This window comes from Temnothorax longispinosus, chromosome 10 (genome assembly GCF_030848805.1).
Source record: "Temnothorax longispinosus isolate EJ_2023e chromosome 10, Tlon_JGU_v1, whole genome shotgun sequence".
Classification (NCBI taxonomy): domain Eukaryota; kingdom Metazoa; phylum Arthropoda; class Insecta; order Hymenoptera; family Formicidae; genus Temnothorax; species Temnothorax longispinosus.
Genome location: NC_092367.1, coordinates 16493706 through 16513727, shown reverse-complemented (window position 1 = coordinate 16513727; position 20022 = coordinate 16493706). Strand labels below are relative to the sequence as shown.

General features: G+C 37.4%; 4 protein-coding genes across 5 annotated transcripts; 1 reads left to right on the top strand and 3 right to left on the bottom strand.

The window, feature by feature from the left end:
* Positions 1–242: 242 nt before the first annotated feature.
* Egl (Egl_like_exo domain-containing protein) lies at positions 243–7234 on the bottom strand. 2 transcript variants are annotated; one of them, XM_071790224.1, is made up of 8 exons: positions 6970–7234; positions 6310–6441; positions 6049–6238; positions 4455–5953; positions 4251–4331; positions 3927–4171; positions 3450–3835; positions 243–3238 (listed from the first exon to the last, which is right to left on the bottom strand). In XM_071790224.1, the coding sequence occupies exons 4-8, from the start codon at positions 5868–5870 to the stop codon at positions 2871–2873; spliced, it is 2496 nt and encodes an 831-aa protein (XP_071646325.1). In that variant the 5' UTR covers positions 5871–5953; positions 6049–6238; positions 6310–6441; positions 6970–7234; the 3' UTR covers positions 243–2870. The 2 variants fall into 2 exon arrangements, with proteins under 2 accessions (XP_071646325.1, XP_071646326.1); XM_071790225.1 differs by lacking the exon at positions 6970–7234 and adding an exon at positions 6717–6949.
* A 152-nt stretch (positions 7235–7386) lies between these two features.
* On the top strand, positions 7387–16876 carry Trprs-m (Tryptophanyl-tRNA synthetase, mitochondrial). Its single transcript, XM_071790266.1, has 10 exons — positions 7387–8126; positions 8320–8556; positions 8806–8994; positions 9299–9722; positions 9907–10183; positions 15270–15437; positions 15506–15768; positions 15981–16102; positions 16197–16467; positions 16586–16876. Exons 1-10 carry the CDS (start codon positions 8051–8053, stop codon positions 16818–16820), a joined length of 2262 nt encoding a protein of 753 aa, XP_071646367.1. The 5' UTR covers positions 7387–8050; the 3' UTR covers positions 16821–16876.
* Positions 10624–14395, bottom strand: LOC139820187 (uncharacterized protein C18orf63-like). The gene is made up of 8 exons (XM_071790267.1): positions 13484–14395; positions 13143–13296; positions 12855–13032; positions 12557–12671; positions 12313–12409; positions 11855–12082; positions 10979–11377; positions 10624–10896 (listed from the first exon to the last, which is right to left on the bottom strand). The coding sequence occupies exons 1-8, from the start codon at positions 13624–13626 to the stop codon at positions 10828–10830; spliced, it is 1383 nt and encodes a 460-aa protein (XP_071646368.1). The 5' UTR covers positions 13627–14395; the 3' UTR covers positions 10624–10827.
* On the bottom strand, positions 16806–19035 carry LOC139820183 (reticulon-4-interacting protein 1, mitochondrial). Its single transcript, XM_071790261.1, has 6 exons — positions 18514–19035; positions 17915–18156; positions 17620–17829; positions 17440–17552; positions 17083–17350; positions 16806–17008 (listed from the first exon to the last, which is right to left on the bottom strand). The coding sequence occupies exons 1-6, from the start codon at positions 18770–18772 to the stop codon at positions 16901–16903; spliced, it is 1200 nt and encodes a 399-aa protein (XP_071646362.1). The 5' UTR covers positions 18773–19035; the 3' UTR covers positions 16806–16900.
* Positions 19036–20022: the final 987 nt, after the last annotated feature.

The window sequence follows — 20022 nt, the reverse complement described above, 5'->3', positions numbered from 1 at the left end:
ATAAAGCAATATTATTATGAAAAACTTATTACTTTCAGTTGCATACTATTGTTTCTAAAATAATATACAGCGTTTTCCGCATCGATTTTCAACAATAAAAAATAAATAAAAATGTTTTGTTTCTTTTCTCTTTTCGAAAACTTCACGTATGATCAGATATAAATGTAGCAAAGTATAAAAGTATCTATCTAGCTAAATAGTTAGAAAAGAATGGTATAAAAACAAATAAATACACGTATTAATCTTTTTTGTAATATTCTTTATTACGTATAGTCGTTTTAGACTTTACTTCGCATCTGTGTGCAACGAATTAGTCATTATTAATTATATGAATCAGCATTCTTTCGTATAAATATTTTTGTGATGTTCCTTGTTTTTTTTTATAGTATAATTACTATTATGACTTGATATAAATGCGTCACAAAATAATTTAGATATCTTTTTAGCCCAACCTTGAAATATTGCTGGTAAAAATCGAATCACCCAGATAATTAGAAAAGAAAATGTATGTTAATAAATAAAGAATGGCATTAAGACGTTTTCTTTTCTAAAAGTCGGGGTGAACTGAATAGCGAGCCAATTAATTAATCTGCAAACTATATTATCATCAAGCAAATGTTACGCTGTACAATTCTTTTATCAGTCCTCAGCACTCATCTCATATATAAACTGAATTGAATTTTGTAATTGATTTCAAAAGCGAAAGTATCTATAATCTTTTTCTTCCATGTTTATTGAATTCACAATTAATAAGTCACTAATAATTTATGTTAACAAGAATTAATTTAGTTAAAACTTAATCCCATGGGGGATTATCCCAAAGTCAATATATGAGTGCAAGGGATAAAAATATGAATGCTTATTAATATATAATACGTATACAGAGAAATTTGTATATGTGTAAAATTTATAAATATATAAGTGGTATTATATATTTATAAAAATTTGTATTACAATATATATTAGAGAATTAAAAAGAAGGCATCTAAAAGAGACCATAACATGAACAAAATTAAACCCAAGCCTAAGGATGTATGATTGTTTTATATTCTTAGACATTTATATTCTCGTCGAATTTTCGTAAATATAGTTTATATATATAGAGCCGCGAGAGAGTATCTTCTCTCAAATAAAGTTTCTGTATATCGAGGAGCAAACGCACCCATGCAAAATTATCCTGATATAAAGTAACATACTCAAATAGCTGCCGGAATAATAACTCGTGTACCAAATGTATTTCTGCGATGAACTAAATTGCACTTTTTAGTAACAACGCAGTTACGCATTCTTTAACAAGATACTCCCACAAAAGTATTATCTTCTTATTAGTTTCCTTTCCAATTATATAACGAAATATAATAATCAAACATCTACAATAAAATACTAAAGGACACCCGAGATGTACTTGTCTCACATTCTTAAGAATTTTATAAAAAATATTGCTAGTAATCGGCGTTTTGATTAGATCAAAGAAACGTAGGTATACTACAGTGTAACTTCTAGTGTACTTTATACAGTATATAGAGATAGTCGAACAATTTGATGCTAATTGAGCCTTTCCATTGATAATAAATGAGAATGTGTTAATGATTCGCTTATATAATTCGTCTTTCGGCTATATATCTTCATAATATGCTTTTAATATTAAAAAAGGATTACGCGATCGATATTAAACATATACATATTATCTATCATACGTCCATGTGTAAAGTATTGCACTAAAAACACTGATAATTTACGATGACAATGATTTATTTGGATCTCTTGAAATTGTCATTTCCCTCGCTGGCAGTTTACTTATTAATGATATGTTATTAGAAGAGTATAAATGCAGATCTATGCGACACGAATAATGCGTTTATCTTATTTAATACTATGAGAATATTAATCGTTTACTGGAAGTGCGAGCATAATTATTCACCAAGCACGTAATTAAATACAAATATAAAATGTATTAATCCGTTTATTGTATATATTCTATATTAAGTTGGCACTTGTATAGCTATATACGAAAATAAGTTATATCTATGATCGATGTAAGGAAGAGGTCTGCATAAGTTCATTTCGCGTGCATAGGCTTAAATCCTGTGGGGAAAAAGCATTTATTTGTGAAGACAGTCGCTGTTATGCTCTATTACTGCCGACAATTCGTCCCTTTAGTTAAATGACGCAAACTAGGCCATACAAGACTTAAAAATTAGCGATTTTAATGCAGTACTTCACATAAAAAATATTTCGCAAGCGTGAGATATGTATTTTGTTAATTTCGCAACGCTATTAAAAGCGTCAGCAATCGTTACTCCTATATAAACAGTATAATTCTTCTGTTGATATTTGTACATGTATGCATATTTTGAGACAATATTTTTAAAACAATTTTTAGCAGTCTAATCCCGAGAAAAATATAAAAAGCCGCAAATTAAAGTATGTTAAAAATCACAAAATCTGCGGCTATTAAAACCTTGTTCGCGCTTATATCTTGTTACTACTATTTTTGTCACTGAAACGATTCGGTCTTTCTTAAACGCTTCGTAAAAGAAAGATAATCTTCAAGCAGCATAATAAACATACAATATCCTCATATTAAAAATTAATAACCTTTTTCCAAAAATCTGATCATTATACCGTCAGATCTGGAAAGGCATGTATAACAAGGCCTATCCATTTAAGACACTTTTTTAAGGGAGCAGACACGTCAGAAAACATTCTGCGAGTTTCGCCAGTTCTGCTCTCTCTATGAATCTTGTTTTATATATATTACATAAAATAGATAAATTTCAACTACTTAAATTCTTTTATGCAATCGTTCCGTTTTATAAAAAAACCTATAAATGGCAACTTTTCTACTACTTTCACAGCAGCTGTAATACCTACTTTTTTGGCGAATTCAATAATCTTACTCTCTCTTTTTCCTCCTCGCTGACAAAAACTCTAGTAAACACTATATCACCTGTGCTAAGCGTTTGACAAGCCACACTAATTCCAGCGGCCTGGCGATCCGTCCGCGGATTATCGGTCTTATCGTCTTGACACGTGCAGACGCATTTGATAGGCGACACATCCGCATTGTTGGTGGAAAGCTGGTCAGTCGCGGAGCTAGTAACAGCTGATAGTATGGCTTCCAGTTTCTCAATTTTCTCCAGTTTGTCCATCCGACCGTCTGAGAGTATTTCGTCCATCATTTGCATTGACTCAGTTAAACTTGGAGTGTCGGCGTTCCGTGGCGATAAGATGCCACCTGAAAAAATTGATTTTTAAATCGTAAAATTATATTCATATAAAACCGCTAAAACTCGTTAATGAGATAAACCCATATATTTTTACATTTTAATAATTTTATTTAATACTTAAAAAAAATATATATATACATAATTTTAAATTTTCAATAATTTTGCATTCTAACTTGTGTATATTAAATGGCAAACGAAATTGTCATTTTGATATTTTACCAGAGTGAGAATTTTCCGATGTGTAGCTTTCCAAGCTCTGATACTCATGATCATCCGTTTTATCCTCGTCGTCATCATCGCTGCTATCGGCCTTATCCTGGCCCATATTCTCTAGCTTTTCCAATTTTCTAGCAACTTTGTAACTTCCTTTGAGCTTTTCCTTTTCGTCTTCGGTAAGATCCAAGTAGCGAAGAAGCCGAATTTCGCGATTACTCAATACAATATTTTTATTCGTCGCTTCTTCCATTCTCCTTTTCAGATCCGCCACTTCGGTCTCGACCTTTCGCTGCTTCTTACGTGCCTTTACATCCGACGGTCTTATGTGCATTTGAATCTGTTCTTCGCACAGCTCTGCAAAAAGACCTTGTACTTCTGGCTTTATAAGTCTGTCAATAATATACAGAAAACCGTTATTAGTTTGTAGCCCATTAATCACGAGAAAAATCTATTATTCACAAGTAGCGAATAAAACTATACCTAGACATAGCATTATAAACTTGAGGTACAAGGCTTAAAACATCGCTGCTCGCGTAAATTAGCATGTCGCGAGTCATGGGTCGCCGAGACCAATAACGTTGATCTTTACGATAAATATTTTTCAATTGTTCTTTCAATGGATTACACGGAGCACCATAATGATCGCACAAAGTGTTCAGATTAACGTTTTTAACTTTGTACACAGGTTTCCCTGTTTCTTGAAACTGAAGCACTGCGTGCGCAGCCTATAAAAGATATTACCATTTTATACAAATGTAATAATATATTATCTCAATATTAAAAGAGCAAAAGAATATTAAGTACCTGCGTATCAAAAACATTCGTTAACGTAATCTTAAACTGATTATGCAGATTGACACTGTCATTTCTACAATCGTGAATCACCTGCAAAAATCAACACAAATTTACAGGCTTGAAATAATTGCCTATGTAAAGTAATTATATACCTTTTATCTATTTCTATTTGTTATATATTATTATGACATTATTTTATATACATATTTTTACCTTAATAACATGAGGATGTTCCAGCAGTTTCTGGAGACCTCCAGCTTGAATAAGACTCGGGCACGTGACCAAATCGAACACATACGCTTGACCGCTCATCGTACCAATTTGTACAAGAGTCAGCTGTCCTTTAACGCCAAGATTTATGCCCTCGCAATCGAAAGAGACGACCACCTTGCCGTCAGGGGGAGGCTTTCGAGGATTTATTATATCCTCTACAACTTGAAGGCTTTCCCGTGAAGTCGCTATCACCCTGGTCTGCTGTAGCACCTTCAATTTCCACGCGTCGCCCATCTGGGCGGTTTGCAAACTACGATCCCGTTCCGTATTATCCGCCAGAGTTCTCATAACAATTGTATTGAATCTCTGCTTCAGAGACTGCTGCTGCAAACTCACGGGCGGTGAATTATTATTGCTTTCAACAGCGGGCGATGTGCACGCATTCTGCAGCGAATTGGATTGTGATGTCGCGTTGTTACAAACGTTTTCGAATCGATCCGAAGGCGGGGAGAGTTGGATCTTGCTCGGTGGAACGATCGGCACCACATTGTTCGTGTGAGCCACGTTGTTACTCTGATTGCGCTGATTGCCGCTCGCGGTCTTCGTTTTCGCGGCCGCGGGTTCCATCACGGAAGATTTCGGTCGGGCTATCAACGTCACCAGATTGGTTTGCACGTGAAAGGCATCCGGGAACATTTTTATAAAAGTGGACAGATCTTGCGGCGTCTTGAATATACTCGTCCAACTCTCGTGGGTGAACTGCTCATCGACCATACTGAATAACTGATCTATGAGAATCGGGCCCTTCTGCTCGATGCACACGCAGAAAAAGTCCAACAGTTTCGCCGTGACGTCCGGATCTATTGGAATATCTGGCTCCAGTTCATGAAACGGCTCCGGCTTCATGCCTTCGTATTGCTTCAATATCACGTTATCCTCGCTGATCACGAACGCATCGGGATACCTCAAGAGAAAATCACGAAATTCCTTATAGTGCTGACCGGATATATGCCTGACTTCCGGCGAGGCTTGCGACCGATGACCCAGGAGGCTCTTGATAGGCACTTCGGTGCCCACCCCGTATTGCAATAGCTTATTCGTAAAGTATTCTACGGCCTCGCGGGCGTAGTCGCGTTTACCAGATTTATTCCCGCTCTCCTCTTCCACGACCGGCTGAAACGTGTTGACGGACACGTACTCGCCGTCGATCAGGAAGAGTGCCGGATACTGCGCCAGAAATTTCTTAAGGCCACTTTGCGATCCTCCCGCTATTTGACGCATCTCCTTCGTGAATCCTTTAGCCCCGAACTGGCAACTTAGGTCGTGCAACGTACGCGGACCACCCTTGTCCATCAGTCGTTCGAAGAAGAAGAGAAGGGTCATGTTTCTGACCATTTCGTATTCGGAGCTGTCCATCTTTCGGTATGTATGGCTGCACCGTCAAGAAATTTATAATTTATCACATACGCTCTTTTCTTCAAAATGTGTCAAGACGTTTCCTGTAAAAAGAAACCATCAATTTTATCACGGACGTTAGATCGTTACTGTTTCTAAAAATTAAATATAGTCACATTCTTTGTAACATTACACTTACTGTCATAGTAAAATTGAAATACCGAAGATGAAGGCACATCGCTAATCTATCACCATTTTGTATTCATGCCTTTGCAAAAAGTATACGTGGGATTCGTCCGCGATTGATGGAAATGATTTCTACTGGGGTTGAGCGATTTCCAATTGAAGCAAACACTTTCAGAGCCAGCATAATGGAGGAAAAGGCAGATCTGAAGAATATTTTCGTTGCTTCAAGGTACGTGTCGCATTCCATCGAAAGGTCTTACCGAACAAACCGTACCTTAGTCCCGAAGTAGACAAAATTGTATTATAATAATCGCAGTCTGTCTCCAATCATCATTTATCGTCTCTGTGCTTTTCAGAAACGATGCATCGTAAGATCTTCCTCCTCCTCCGCCTATTCCTCTCCTTCCTGTAAAACGAGAATAGGTATTAACAAGATTATTTTGATATACGGGATGTTGAAAGGCTTCTGATGCGACTCGACTTGGAAAATGTAAACATGTTACACAAGCTAAGGCCAAGAGCACGTTTGCGAGCCTGAATCACGCCCGAGTCTGAGCGAGATGCAAACAAGTGTCACGTCGCGCGACGTGCTCGAGACATATGCCTCTCTCTGCGCATCAGTTTTGAACGACAGCGTTTCGTGACCGCGACCGAATGCTCGTAGCTGAATTGGGAAACAACCTCGTGGATCCACGTTAAAGACGTGCGAATCTCTCGGGCGGCGCGAATTTTTTTCTACAGGTCAGAAGGTTCTCACGGGAGAGACGGTAGGAGACGGGAAGGCGAGACGGCGCGCGGGCGCGCGGTGTTCGACCCGGGGGGGTCGTCGCGACCTCGTGCGCTCTCTTCGTAGCCGGGCGGGTTCTCGCCGCCGGCGCCGCTCGCCGTGTCCCGTCCCCCCGTCGCTCGGAGGCGAACGTATACGGCGGCATACCTCGGCGGCGCGATGCACGGCAGAATCGCAGCTAACCCCAACGCGGCGCGATGATACGTAGCATATCCCGGAACGTATCCAGCACCAGCACCACCCGACGGACCTCCCCGCTTGGGAGAGACACCGCCAGAGGGACCGAGCGACCGAGCGAGTGCCGGAGCGGCCCTGCCCGGGCCGTTCACGTCACGCATCTCATTACCGCGTTCCTAATTAATACGTCCGACGGCACTCTGAAAATAAACGGCCGCGGAAGACGCGTCGGCGCGTTGCTCGACGCCCGAGCCCGACGATTCAATATGTTCCAAGGTTTCTTTTATTTTAAATTGTCGTTTCATCAGCAAGATTCTGTGGAAGTCGCGTGGGAATTTACTCGCGATATAAAATTAAAGTTTATGATTTATTATTGTTCTGATGTTTCGTAGATAACATATGTATGTTTTTATGTAAAATCATTTCCATTTTTATCAACGGTCGAGAAGAATATTAGTCGATAATGTCTAGATCTTTAATTATCCCCAGGCCTCTTAAAAAAAAAAAAGACAAACGGAAAGAAAATTAGAAAAACTGAAAAGCTGAGTATAATGAACTCGTTGCAGCAATTTCGTTTTCACTTACAAAAATATAAATCTTTTGCACTGATATAATAGATTTAATACGAAATTTTATAGCATCTCCTTTTCTTTTTTTGTCAGACGTTGTGTGTACATACAAATCGTAAAGTCTTGTTTTCTTTGGTAACTAGACACTTGAAAAAAAAGGGAAACACTTGCCAACGGATGACATTACGCGGCAATATTTAGGATAGACAATAATAGAAATCAACACAGTATCTTACGGAAGGTTAGCGGAGTCAGGACTGCTTTCAATATGTACAAGTGTTATAATAATCTGTTTGATATAAATATAAATATAACTGACAAATTTTTCAGTATGGACAATAACGAGTAATGAGACTCAATCAGGTTTTGCTGTTTAGAGAGAAAGAGAGAGAGAGGAAGAAAGCTATATTGATCTTGGAATCAAAGAATTATCTTGTAAAACAATTTTTTAACGCACCTGATAAGAGTGAAGAGAGGAAAAAATGTTAAAGCCAGGCTCGCACGATAGTGCTAAAAAAATTGTGGAGGCACAGGTGATCGCCGCGATGCAGAAGCAAGGTAAAAACTCACTTCTCAGTTATATGAATTAATTAGATGCATTATTAATTGTTTATTAGATCCATAATTAATTGTTACATTTAGCGATGAATGCTTAAAACTGTAAAACAGTCATTTGTACTCTGGAATTGTATGGACATTCCGGTTAACTTTTTGTAAAATGTCAAATAAACTCGTGACAATTTTCTTGAAGGATACACTTTGAACGCCGTAAACAACTACGATGAGAATCTGCTGCATGTAAGCGCGGCGAACGGTTGTCTCGGGATCGTGAGGGAAATTTTGGACCAGAAGGAGAACTGCCGTGTCGTAGATAGGAAGAATAAATTTGGCTGGACTCCGCTGATGCAAGCAATTCGTAATGAGAATGTCGACACTGTGAAATTACTTTTAGAGAAAAACGCCAGCGTTAATCAAATGACTTATCTCGGTAAGCGAGCAGCTATTTATAATTACAGTTAATTCTCAGGATCAAAATGACAATTTTAAAACGTCTGCATTGATATCTTTAAAGCGAGATTTTCTGAGGAAAAAATAATATGTCATTTTGCGTAAAGATTAGGAACGCTGTATTATTATGCGGTTGAATTGAGCAAGAGAGAATAGTGACATTGAAATGAGAAATCAAAGCTGTGACGCTGTGCTATTTTAAAAGACTTCTTGTTTTAAATTACCATAGGTATGTCGGTCCTCGCATTAGCCGCTGCGATAAGTAAGGAGATGTTCGAAACGGTGTACAACGCCTGCCCGGACGCATTGGCGAGCACAGTTAATGATGACATTACTCCACTATGCGTGGCTGCCATGAAGAACGACAAGGAGCTGTTCCTAAGACTATTGGAATTAGGCATGCCGTCCTCGACTACCAGTTAGATTATTTTTCTTTATAAGATTCACGAACCAACATTTATAATAAAACTTACATTTATGATCCATTGACCCAACTATGTTATGTAAAAAATGAATATGGCATATTCTTTACACTATTATAACTAAAAATTTGATAAAATGTTACTTTCATATTGCATCACAGAATTTAGTCGTATTAAAAAAGAAAGCATAATTGGTTCTCATTAATTGTAATTTTTATGCTTTTCCATTTTCTGTATCATTATCCGCTTGAAATAAAACGTAAAGAAACTACATCTAAGAAACTTATGATTTGAGCATAGATGGGTACACTCGCACCATGATGAAACGTTCCACGGTACCGGAAATAGCCACTTTGGCGACCGAAGAACTTCCCACGGATGACTATTGGAATGATACGTCGGATAACATCGAAGTGTTAAGCGAACAGAACATTGATAGTACGACGGAGGATCGTTCTACTTTAAATGACGACCAGAGTAAAGGAGAAAAACTCAAGCTGCACCTGTTAACCGTAGTTAGGAAGTCCGACAAGCAAATATCACCGAACTTAACGTACGACATGTTTATGTTCCCGAAAGTCGCTGATTTTGAGAAGGGCAGTTTTATAGAGAAATCAGACATTCTTTCCCAAAATGCAAACGAAAAGACAACGGAAAATGATTTGGAAAAACGTTCTGCGACGAGCAAGGATCAGCCTGAATCATCTCTGGCTATACTTCAAAGGTAGAAAGGCAGTAACAAGTTCAATAATTATTTACCTTTTTCACATTGAATAAATGATCGTTAAGACATTATTTCTTAGATATATTGTGTATATATATATATATATATATATATATATATATATATATATAACATTTAAATATTTTAAAATAATATTTAATGAAACAAATTCGATTCTTTGCAGATTACAGTCGGTACGACCTACGGATATTGACATGAAGAATCTCCCGTGCAATTTTAATGCCACTCTCGGGTTCACGCCCGAATTCAGCCCAGTCAAATCGCCCCATGTGCCCCCGGACGTTAACGAGGAGGACGTGTTTGGCGAAAATACCCCGACGCCGCCGCGTTGCAAAACGCCACCGAAAGGAATGCTCTTGAACTGGCCACAGACGAAAATGATTATGGTACTAAAACGTTTCGGACTCAGCCACCACAGCTCTGTATTTCTTAAAGAGGAAGTATGTTTCTAAAGAAATTGTGCATGAAAAATGTTGAAAAGTAGATAAAACGATAGTATTAGGTTGGCCAATAAGTCCGTGCAGTTATTTATAAGTAACGTTTATAAGTAAAAAACCGCACGGACTTATTGGCCAACATAATATTAGTTTAACTCATATATTTTGATTGTCATAATTTTAAAATTGTACATACACGATTCGTTTTGTTTTATTCTAGGTGGACTTTGACCTATTTTTAACACTTAAGGATAAAGACTTGATAGAGATCGGTATCGAGTACGAAAGAGACAGACGCGACTTGCTGGAGGCAATAAAGGAATGTATTAACCATAAAACATATTAATATTTGATCATTTTTATTTATAGATTGATACGAATACAATTTGTTGCTGTTTGAATCGGAAGTTTTAACGCATTATGATCTTTCTGCTTATGTGTGTTTTAAGAGATAAGTTATTTATAATGAAATTAATTTATAATTTATAACTTTTATTTATTTATTCTGATTTATAAAATTAATTCTCTAATAATTCAATCAAAGATATTTTCTTGTTATACAAATTGTGATATAATACTATGTTTTAGATATAAAAAAACGAGTAATAATAATTGTTATTGAGACGGCAAATCGCAAGAATATTTCCTTAAAAGTTCCTTAACAATTTTTCCTTTAGTTTTTGTTTATCGGGCTTCTCTCCTTTTTCCGTCAACTCCTTCGACGCAATATATATCGTTATTAATTGTTTCCTTATTATATAAAAAATTACTATAAATTTGCTTGTATAACATATTTACCACCAGAGGTTTGCTCTCGGATTTTTCTTGCTTAAAATAATGCGAGTTGCTTTCATCTTTCTGTACAATTGGTTTGCTGGCCACAGCACTATCTGCGTCGTATAATACCGTTGAAATACTACCAGCAGTTTTAAGCAATTTATCAAAATTACTCGTTGAACACGTTGGACCGATTGCTAAATCGAAATCGTCAATCTCGGTCTTGCACGTAAGAGAATCATTAATCCCTGGTAGTGATAATCGCGACCGTTTTGTGGGAATATCGCACGCAATTGCCCGAGGCAAAGGCGTCACGCTGCTAATTCTTGATCTTGTACCATATCCTGTATCGCGGGCTGAAAATTTATTAACCCTTGGTAGCATCGGTGTACAAGCTATAACAGCTGCTTCATACGTATTCTGCAAAATCGATTATGCATTAAGTAAAATATAAGAACAGTTATCAGGCGTACAGATTTAATCTGATTTTTGTAATTTTATTTAGATTTAGGCCGGTATTCATAATCAGATCTTATTTCAAGACTGTCTTAAGTAATATCTTAAGATGCTAATACGGCTCTGTGATTGATTAATGACATCTTAAGATTGTACTTAAGATGGTCTTAAATATAAGAACCGACTATGAATACCGGCCTTAGACATCTATTGTATTTAATATATCGTATCAAAAATGTGTTTCTCTTAAACATATTTTTGTTTCCCTTAATTATATTATATTGATTCTTGTAAATGATAGTAGCAATTAACATGCTATTTTACGTAGAAAATGAAATATATTAGTTTAAGCTTTAAGCTGTAAGAATTGATAGCGAGAAGTTTATCGAGAGAATCCAAAAACGAAAATAGATAAATGATATATGCAATTCCTATTCTTACCACCGGGCATACGTCCAATTGCTGCCCGCATAATTTCGTCACTCTTCCTCTCAGATCTCCCGCAAATTTGTAAATCCTGGATACCGGATCCATCGTAAGCGGAAGAATTTGAAGAGGTCCTGAGGTCAAGCACGTTTCAGGATATACGAAAACGCTCGACTTGAAATAGAAGAACTCGAGATCGTAAAATAAGAGTCCTTCCTCGTAATCTGGCAATATATAGCCGTGCTAAAATAACGAGATCAAATTGCTCCTTATAATAGTTTACAAATACAAAGTTATATTTGCCGATTAATAATATTAGCAAATAACTTGATCAAATCTATTTTCGAAGAATCAATTATTCTTTGTACATTCTAGCTAATTTTTATTTCAGCGGGAATAGCAATACGTTAACAAAATCGATAAAATTATGCTTAGGAGATATTAATTTTGATGAGATATTAACAAATTTGCACCATGTTTTTCCAATACGCGCGCAGGTCCTCGTAATCCTTGAACAGGTACTTCTTCTTAATTTCTCTCGATATGCTCAACACATTCGCCATTTTCAAGCTACAAGTAGGTGTTCACAGAATTGTTAGACGCAGTATAACTTATACATTAAAGTGATTAATTATAATATAAAGACTGGCATAGAATTTATTTTATGACAACGATTTATATTAGCGACATTCATAGAATTTCCACATTATTTTTTACCTCGGTAGGACGCGTACTGGCGGCTGCAAATCATGTTGAAGAGGACGCATGGTATTCAGTCTTAAGAATGGTATTTTGAGATTTACAGCTTCCACGTGAAACTGAGCGCTGTTGTCTGCAATATTTATCTCTTTTAATTTACAGCTATCTATTTAACGCTCTAAATCTTCTACATATAATAATCTAATTTATTCTATTCTTTATGTTAAAGAAACCTTTGTATATCTCTGTGCATATACAAAAACGTATATATACCGCATATCTAACGCTATTATCTTTTTGAAATCAGAGATCGTACCGCGGATGTCTTTGATATTCAGCGTGATCGCTTTGACGCTTCCCGTTGAGCTGAGAAAATCTTGTCCCTCGACAAGGTACAGCCCGACTTTGTTCCACTGCGGTGCCAGGTTGTATTCCACTGTGTGGAGTAGACACGCCTTGTAAACGTAAGTCGGAACGGGGTCGAGTAGATCCATCTGCGTAATATTTGCATGTCGAGATTATAACGAGGAAGATTGATCTCGCGAGAGATCCTACATTTTCCGGAGAGACAGCAAAGCCACGATGAGTCTTTGCGGACACGTACCACCTGTATGTCGTGGGCGTCACAATGGTCCCGGAAGGTACAGCTTTCGAAAAGGTCCTTGGTGACGATAATGTAAAGGGAACCGCCGGCCCCGAGTAGTTTCCGATTAGTTATCGGGGCGGCCATCGCCTGGGGAGTCTCTCGAAGAAATTGCCTGAAAATCGACATTTCCTTACTTTTAAGATCGAGGCAGACGAACTCGTTAGAAATAAATGATCTTTCGCTTTAAATTCGTGAAATGTGCCAACAGAATTGGAAACGATGGAAACGCATATAATACTGATCGTATATAATACTAATTGTATACTATATAATACTAATCATATCGTTGTTATACGTGCCGACACTTGAGCTTGTTTCCACAATGTTCAGAATAGATCATGTGCATGGGATCGTTCTCGGAATTAACGATCTTGCAGATCGCGCAGCAGAGATCGTCCTTTTGCGGGACAGTGACGTTGAAGATTTTAACGGTGGAGACCATAATTAGCTTTCAATCGGACGTAGAAAATGAGATATTGTTCTGCGATGAAATATGATTTCGCGTGTCAAATGAGGAGACGGGACGATATCTGTATTTTTATAAATTTACTTTTATTACCATAAAAAACAGATTAATCGATCAAATAAGTAAAGGCGATAACAAGACTGCGATTTATTAATTGCGCCAGTCGCAAAACATCTGCTCTCATATAATTCAGACTGTAAAATTAACCGATACTTTAACTTTTCGTAATTAAACGTTGTCGAAAAAAATAACTGGTTTTATTTAAAAAATTATATGATTCAAGAACCATTCGTATTTCTCATTAAATGTGAACTTTTTTTTCTTAATTATGAGTCTCGAAATGTATTTCTCCGTCCGCTTATTATTTCTCGTACTTTGGACGGAAAGTAAGAGCCAACTTCTACTTGCTTTTTGCAAATGCACATACAATTGTTAGAAATTAATTGTCGCTGATGCGTTTGGATTTCGAATTTGAAAGGCCGTTTGCGATTGGCTGAAACATTGGCGGAACTGGCGCAACCAATAAAATGTTTTATCTGCGCTTTCTGCATTTAAAAATTATTACATACCATTTTCTTTAAACAAATAAGCTCAACATTTAGCGGTTGCTTTGTGTCGAGCATTTCGTGAATTATACTGTATTTTCTCGTAAGATATCTTTCAGATATCTTAACGTGTAGCGGCTTTTAAAAAGCGCAATATAATTCCTGTTCTTTGTAGCTGCTCTGTATTATACCTTCTACACCTAAAATGAGACAAATATATAAATTGGCATTGGATAAAAAAGGAGAAAAGATAAACGTATAAAAAGTGCAGCTACAACAAACCCTGTGCCCTGTAGTGCAGGAGCAGTGCAGGTAATCGAATTCATGTAGGATAATCGCGGTATCTTGAAGGGCCGGTTGTTCTTTCCTGTTAGTAAACTAACTAATAGTTAAAATCATATGTCTATCTTTGTCTAATTTGGAGGAAGGACAAAGACAATATATATAATTTAACTATTTAGTTTACGAACAAGTTGGAACGACCGGCCCTTAACCTCACATTCGACACATTAATAAAGTCGCGTGGTTCGATCCCCGGTCTTCATCCCGCATATCCCTCGATTAAGAGGCGGATTCCCTGTTTAAAGAGAAACTTAAGGATTAAAGATCCGCAAGGATTAATAATCCGTTTAAGAATTTAAAGAAGAAAGGGTTAAAAATAGTTATTAAACTAGACCTGTGCCGTATTGCCCAAAGGAGAAGGCTTTAATTTCCCTCACCCGAGGGATAATTAAAAGAAAAGTTAATAAAGTCGATATTATTTGAAACATGCTGAAAATATTTCGACCCGAGAATGCTCGTCTGGGAAGAACTCGGTTAGCGAAGCACGAGGGTTTCAGAAAATGTAGCAAGCAGGTTCGATTATGTTTTGTCATCTAATTTCACTTTATAACTGAAACAATTATTCTTGTGAAATAGATAAAATTAGTGCTTAATTATTTATACAAACGTGTTTAAAGCACTACAAGAAGTATTACATTTTAAGGAAAGTTTTATTTATATTAAGTTGATTATTTAATGGAAAATTGGTTAGTGTAGTAATTTGTGCTACATTTGCTCTTCTATGTTTTGCAGACAACGCAGATTAAGTATCCAAAGAGGATATTCTCCGGAATTCAGCCTACGGGAATCGTACATTTGGGAAATTACTTCGGTGCCATTGGGAGATGGGTGGAATTACAGGACTCCGGCGAAGCAGTTATGTGCAGCATAGCGGATTTGCATTCCATCACTTTGCCCCAAGTAAAATTACGGTAGATCAAGTTTCTATATTCCATCGTTATCGCCCGTTGACAATACGCAATTTGTAGAATCCCCAAACATTGAGAGAGAATATTCTACTGACGACCGCGACCCTGATAGCGTGTGGCGTAGACTTCAAGAGGAGTATCTTGTTTCGACAGTCCGACGTATCGATGCATGCGGAACTATGTTGGATCTTGTGCTGCATCACGACCATGGCGAGGCTGGCGCACCTACCGCAATTCAAGGAAAAAAGCGAATCCTTGAAGAATGTGCCTCTAGGCTTGTACATTTACCCCGTTCTACAAGCAGCTGATATATTATTGTACAAGCAAGTATCTTGATATGTAAATTAATTTTCAATTACATGTCAATACTTCAGGAGATGAATCTAGAAGTCGAAACATGTGAATATACATATAATAGGTATATATTTATTTCAGAGTTTATTAAATTGGTCTCCTGAAGTATTAATATAATTGAAAATTATCCCATTAATTTTTATGCGCTGCAATGAAGTATATATGAAGATTTTTCCTTCAGAGCAACGCACGTTCCCGTTGGGCAAGATCAAGCTCAGCATATTCAATTGGCACAAGACTTAGCGCAGATATTTAACAGACAGTTTGGACAAACCTTCCCGATACCACATACCCTTATTAGTGGTAAGTTTCTGAAGCAGTAATTTCCGAAATTTAATCGCGTTAATTTTGATTTTGAAGATATATCGACTAACGAGTAAAATTTTTATGCTTTAAGATGGTCCGAGCCAGAGAATAAAGTCTCTACGTGACCCTACGAAAAAAATGTCAAAATCACACACAGATTCCAAGTCCAGGTTAAACATCTTGGATGAACCTGATGTGCTGTTGAATAAACTGAAAAAAGCTATTACCGACTTTACATCCGAAGTGACTTACGAGCCGGAAAAACGACCAGCAGTGGCCAATTTGATTAATATACATTCTTTGTTCACCGGGAAGACTCCGGAGGAAATATGTAAAGAGGCTGAAGGTTTAAATACAGGACAGTAAGTATTTGATGAACATTATATCTTATTTTATAATATTCATTAGAAAAAGTGATTACTTCCAAAAACTTTCATAAATCATAAATGGATTATTATGACTTATTTTGGTTTTTAATAGGTACAAATTGGTGGTGGCAGATGTAGTGATAGAAAAATTATCTCCAATTCGTGAGGATATATTGAAATTAACCAAAGAACCCGCCTATTTAGATAAGATTTTGAAGGAAGGTGCAGAAAGGGCCACAGAACTTGCGACAAACTGTTGGACGGAAGTTGTAGAAAAAGTTTTTTCCGGTAATGGCATACAGGACATGAAAAGTATGACAAATACTGAAACGTTATGTAGAACATAATTATTTATTGCTGATAAGCCACGCGATTTGTAAAAAATATATTAATTTTATATATACATTAGTGTGTTTAATACTGTTTACTATCTCATGTCAATTACTAGTTTGCCTCTTAAATGGCCTTGCTTAAGTCTCTCGTATGCCTGTGGCAAATCTTGAAAAGGGTATACTTGCTGAACGACAGGTGTGATCTGCAAACCACAGAATATAAAATTACAGAATCTCTAGTAAGAGATAAAAGCATGTCAAGAATTCCTGTACACACCTTTTCGTTCTCGACAAACTCTTGGAGAACATTAATCCCTGTCTGGGAGGGCATAAAAAATCCCCATTTAACACAACTTTTGTTTCCTTCCTTTGGAATATTGAACTTCAAAAGATCTCCAAGGTTCTGTGCCATTCCTACGACTAGCCCATGATGATCAACATTTTTTAACAGTGGCGAATTTAATGCTATATAAGTATTGTGCGGATATCCTTTCATTCTGACATACTCTGGCCCTTGATTCGCGCAATCTAAGATGATGTCATACCTGCTTACAAATGTAATAATCGTACATGTAACATATACATTATATTTATTACAGTGTATTTTACTATAAAACTTTACTATAAAACTTACGGTCCCTCTGAAAAAATGTCTGCATCGGCATCGTCTTGTTTATAATCAATGACAGTATCGGCACCTAAATTCTGCAGCATCTCTACAGCGTCACTACTGCACGTGCTGATTACCTAAACAAATTTGATGCTTTACACGTCGCCGACGCCCTAATGCAATATATGCAGATTAAATATTTACATGCATGTCCCAAGCTTTTAGCAGCTGTATAGCCAAAGTACCGACTCCACCCGAACCTCCCATGACCAGGACGCGTCTGTTCAATCTCGTAACCATCGTCGTTTTGTAACATAGCCCGCCTGTGATCCACAGTGCGGACCACGCAGTCAGTCCGGCGTACAGGATACTCGCAGCCTCGATATAAGACAATTTCGGAGGGCGTGGATTTACCTTGCGAGAAAAATAGATAATGCTGTAATCGCAAGTTATATATTTGTCTGAATATTTAATATATTAAGAATGAAATGTGCCTTACTAAGCTACTGTTAACCACAACGTAATTCGCATGACAGCCCTGTTGTTCGATTGGAACCACTCCCCAAACTTCCTCGCCTAATTTAAACCTGTCGCCTACATCATATCCTTTTGATACAACCACCCCTGCGAAGTCTCTACCCAATGTCAGCGGCAAATCTAATTCTTGGAATTGGCCCCAGGTTCCAGAGGTCAAACTTTTGGTTTTACGCATAACATTCAGGAGAGTATTACCATAGCCATCTGCAATAAAAAAAAAGTCTTTTTATTGTCATTTTTAAACGTTACAGAATTACACCAATCTTGTGTCAGTAGTAAAAGTAGCGATTAAGAATTTATAAGTGACACAACTTAAGGATTAATGAGAAACCAAAATTAAAATATCCTGGCATTAATTTAGATATTTATATGGCTTGTATAATGCAATATGCAAAACTCATAAGTTAATTATATCTCTATACACGTTCAACCAAATTATCTATACACGTTCAGAGCTACAGATTGTAACATTTGATTTGCAGTCATACATGTGTCAACTTTAATTTCATACGCCACTTTCAAGACAGAAGACACACATGAAATCGAACAGAAATAGAGTACCCGTCATCGCGACGTCGATGGGATTCACACTAGCTGCTTCGATCTTCACCAGGACGTCAGTGGGATTCGTGATCACCGGCACCCTGACGTTAGAGAGTCTCAGATCCTCCAGGCCATTATATGAGTGTATCTGCCAGGCTTGCATCCTGTCGCCTGGATTCTCCTTCAAATCGACCGACAGCCTCCACAGAGAGCGAAGAGAGCGAAGGTGCACCGTTCGAACGGTGCACCTTAGTCCTAGAATCGCCTTCTGCAGCATCTCTCTCGCGAATACGATGCTGCGTCAAACGATATTGGAGGTTAGGAATACACCCGTAAACACGAGGTTTTCCCTTGTTTACTTTTAAACACTTAACATCTGCGTTGTTAATTTTTATGCGTTTTCAGGTTAGATGAGAAAAGCACAAGTAGATGAGAGAAAATGAGATGACGGGACAAAATCGCGCATTTTGATTTACATCGTCGAATAGATGCTCCGGACTGCTCCGGACGATCCGTCACGGGCGTCACGTGTCACTCGAATCGATTTAAAAGCCTGTCTGACTCGTCTTTTTCCACTTTGCGTTTAAAAATAAAACACGTGCTTCTCAGCCCTGTTTTACCTTTTTTAAAGAAGAAAAGCGAGCAATGCACAAAATGCAATTAATAGAGCTGCATTCCGTGTTTTATATACGTTTGCTGTTCTCTTTCTTAAAACAGAATAAAGTCTTATCACACGAATACAGCTGCGTCGTGATAAGATATCTTATTGCTTAAATAATGGTGGAAATATTATAAATCGGCAAATACAAATCAGTATTGCATTTAAATCGATCATAGAAATTTTTCTCGACAGTTTCCAGATCGATATAAATAATATGCAAAATGAGATATATTGACAAATAGATATTTAAAATTAATATATATAATTCATAGTTTATTTAATTTTAAAATAACTATTTTCATTCTCTTTCGCTCTCAATAAAAACTTTTATTGCAAAAGTGGTTCTTGAGATGGAAAAACTTTCGAGTTGATCTGCAAGTGGAAGAGGTCCGTTTCTAGTCAGACGTGGCGTGTTTTTGCTATAGGAGACGTATATCTATCTATCCTCTTCGCTTATCGCGACTATTACGAAGGGGAAAAATGAAGAAAGGAGAGACTAGAGCGAAAGAAAGTAAGCAGAATTATTTATAACAATATTTATCAAGACATTCTTTGTACAAAAAATGCCAATTTAGATATCGTTATTTGTATTTAGAAAAGGCAGGTGGTACGTTCGCCAAATCGCACGAATCACGCATTGAAACTACGTAAACACGTTAAATTGCATTAGTATTAGGCGATTAGACGGCGAAATAAAATCGCGGCGCAGGATACGACGACTCCCGCGGATGCTGGGTCCCCTCCGGATGGTCGGCGCGCGCGTGCCTCGCATCGATCGCCGATCGCTATGGTTACTCGTCAAGCGGCTTGACAGCGACGACGGTGATGCCGACAACGAGGACGAGGACGAGAGCACCGGTCAGCCC

Excerpts from the sequence above, each read along its gene's own strand:
- Egl (XM_071790224.1), bottom strand. The coding sequence starts at position 5,870 with ATGGACAGCTCCGAATACGAAATGGTCAGAAACATGACCCTTCTCTTC. Across the intron at positions 4,332-4,454 it reads AACATCCTCATGTTATTAAG|GTGATTCACGATTGTAGAAA; the intron begins GTAAAAATATGT and ends TGATTTTTGCAG. Across the intron at positions 4,172-4,250 it reads CGAATGTTTTTGATACGCAG|GCTGCGCACGCAGTGCTTCA; the intron begins GTACTTAATATT and ends TATCTTTTATAG.
- LOC139820187 (XM_071790267.1), bottom strand. The coding sequence starts at position 13,626 with ATGGTCTCCACCGTTAAAATCTTCAACGTCACTGTCCCGCAAAAGGAC. Across the intron at positions 13,033-13,142 it reads ACGCCCACGACATACAGGTG|ATGGATCTACTCGACCCCGT; the intron begins GTACGTGTCCGC and ends AATATTACGCAG. Across the intron at positions 12,083-12,312 it reads GCGCGTATTGGAAAAACATG|CACGGCTATATATTGCCAGA; the intron begins GTGCAAATTTGT and ends TCGTTATTTTAG.
- LOC139820183 (XM_071790261.1), bottom strand. The coding sequence starts at position 18,772 with ATGCTGCAGAAGGCGATTCTAGGACTAAGGTGCACCGTTCGAACGGTG. Across the intron at positions 17,553-17,619 it reads TAAAAGCTTGGGACATGCAT|GTAATCAGCACGTGCAGTAG; the intron begins GTAAATATTTAA and ends AAATTTGTTTAG. Across the intron at positions 17,009-17,082 it reads AGTTTGTCGAGAACGAAAAG|ATCACACCTGTCGTTCAGCA; the intron begins GTGTGTACAGGA and ends TGTGGTTTGCAG.
- Trprs-m (XM_071790266.1), top strand. The coding sequence starts at position 8,051 with ATGTTAAAGCCAGGCTCGCACGATAGTGCTAAAAAAATTGTGGAGGCA. Across the intron at positions 8,127-8,319 it reads CGCCGCGATGCAGAAGCAAG|GATACACTTTGAACGCCGTA; the intron begins GTAAAAACTCAC and ends ATTTTCTTGAAG. Across the intron at positions 15,438-15,505 it reads ATTCCATCACTTTGCCCCAA|AATCCCCAAACATTGAGAGA; the intron begins GTAAAATTACGG and ends CGCAATTTGTAG.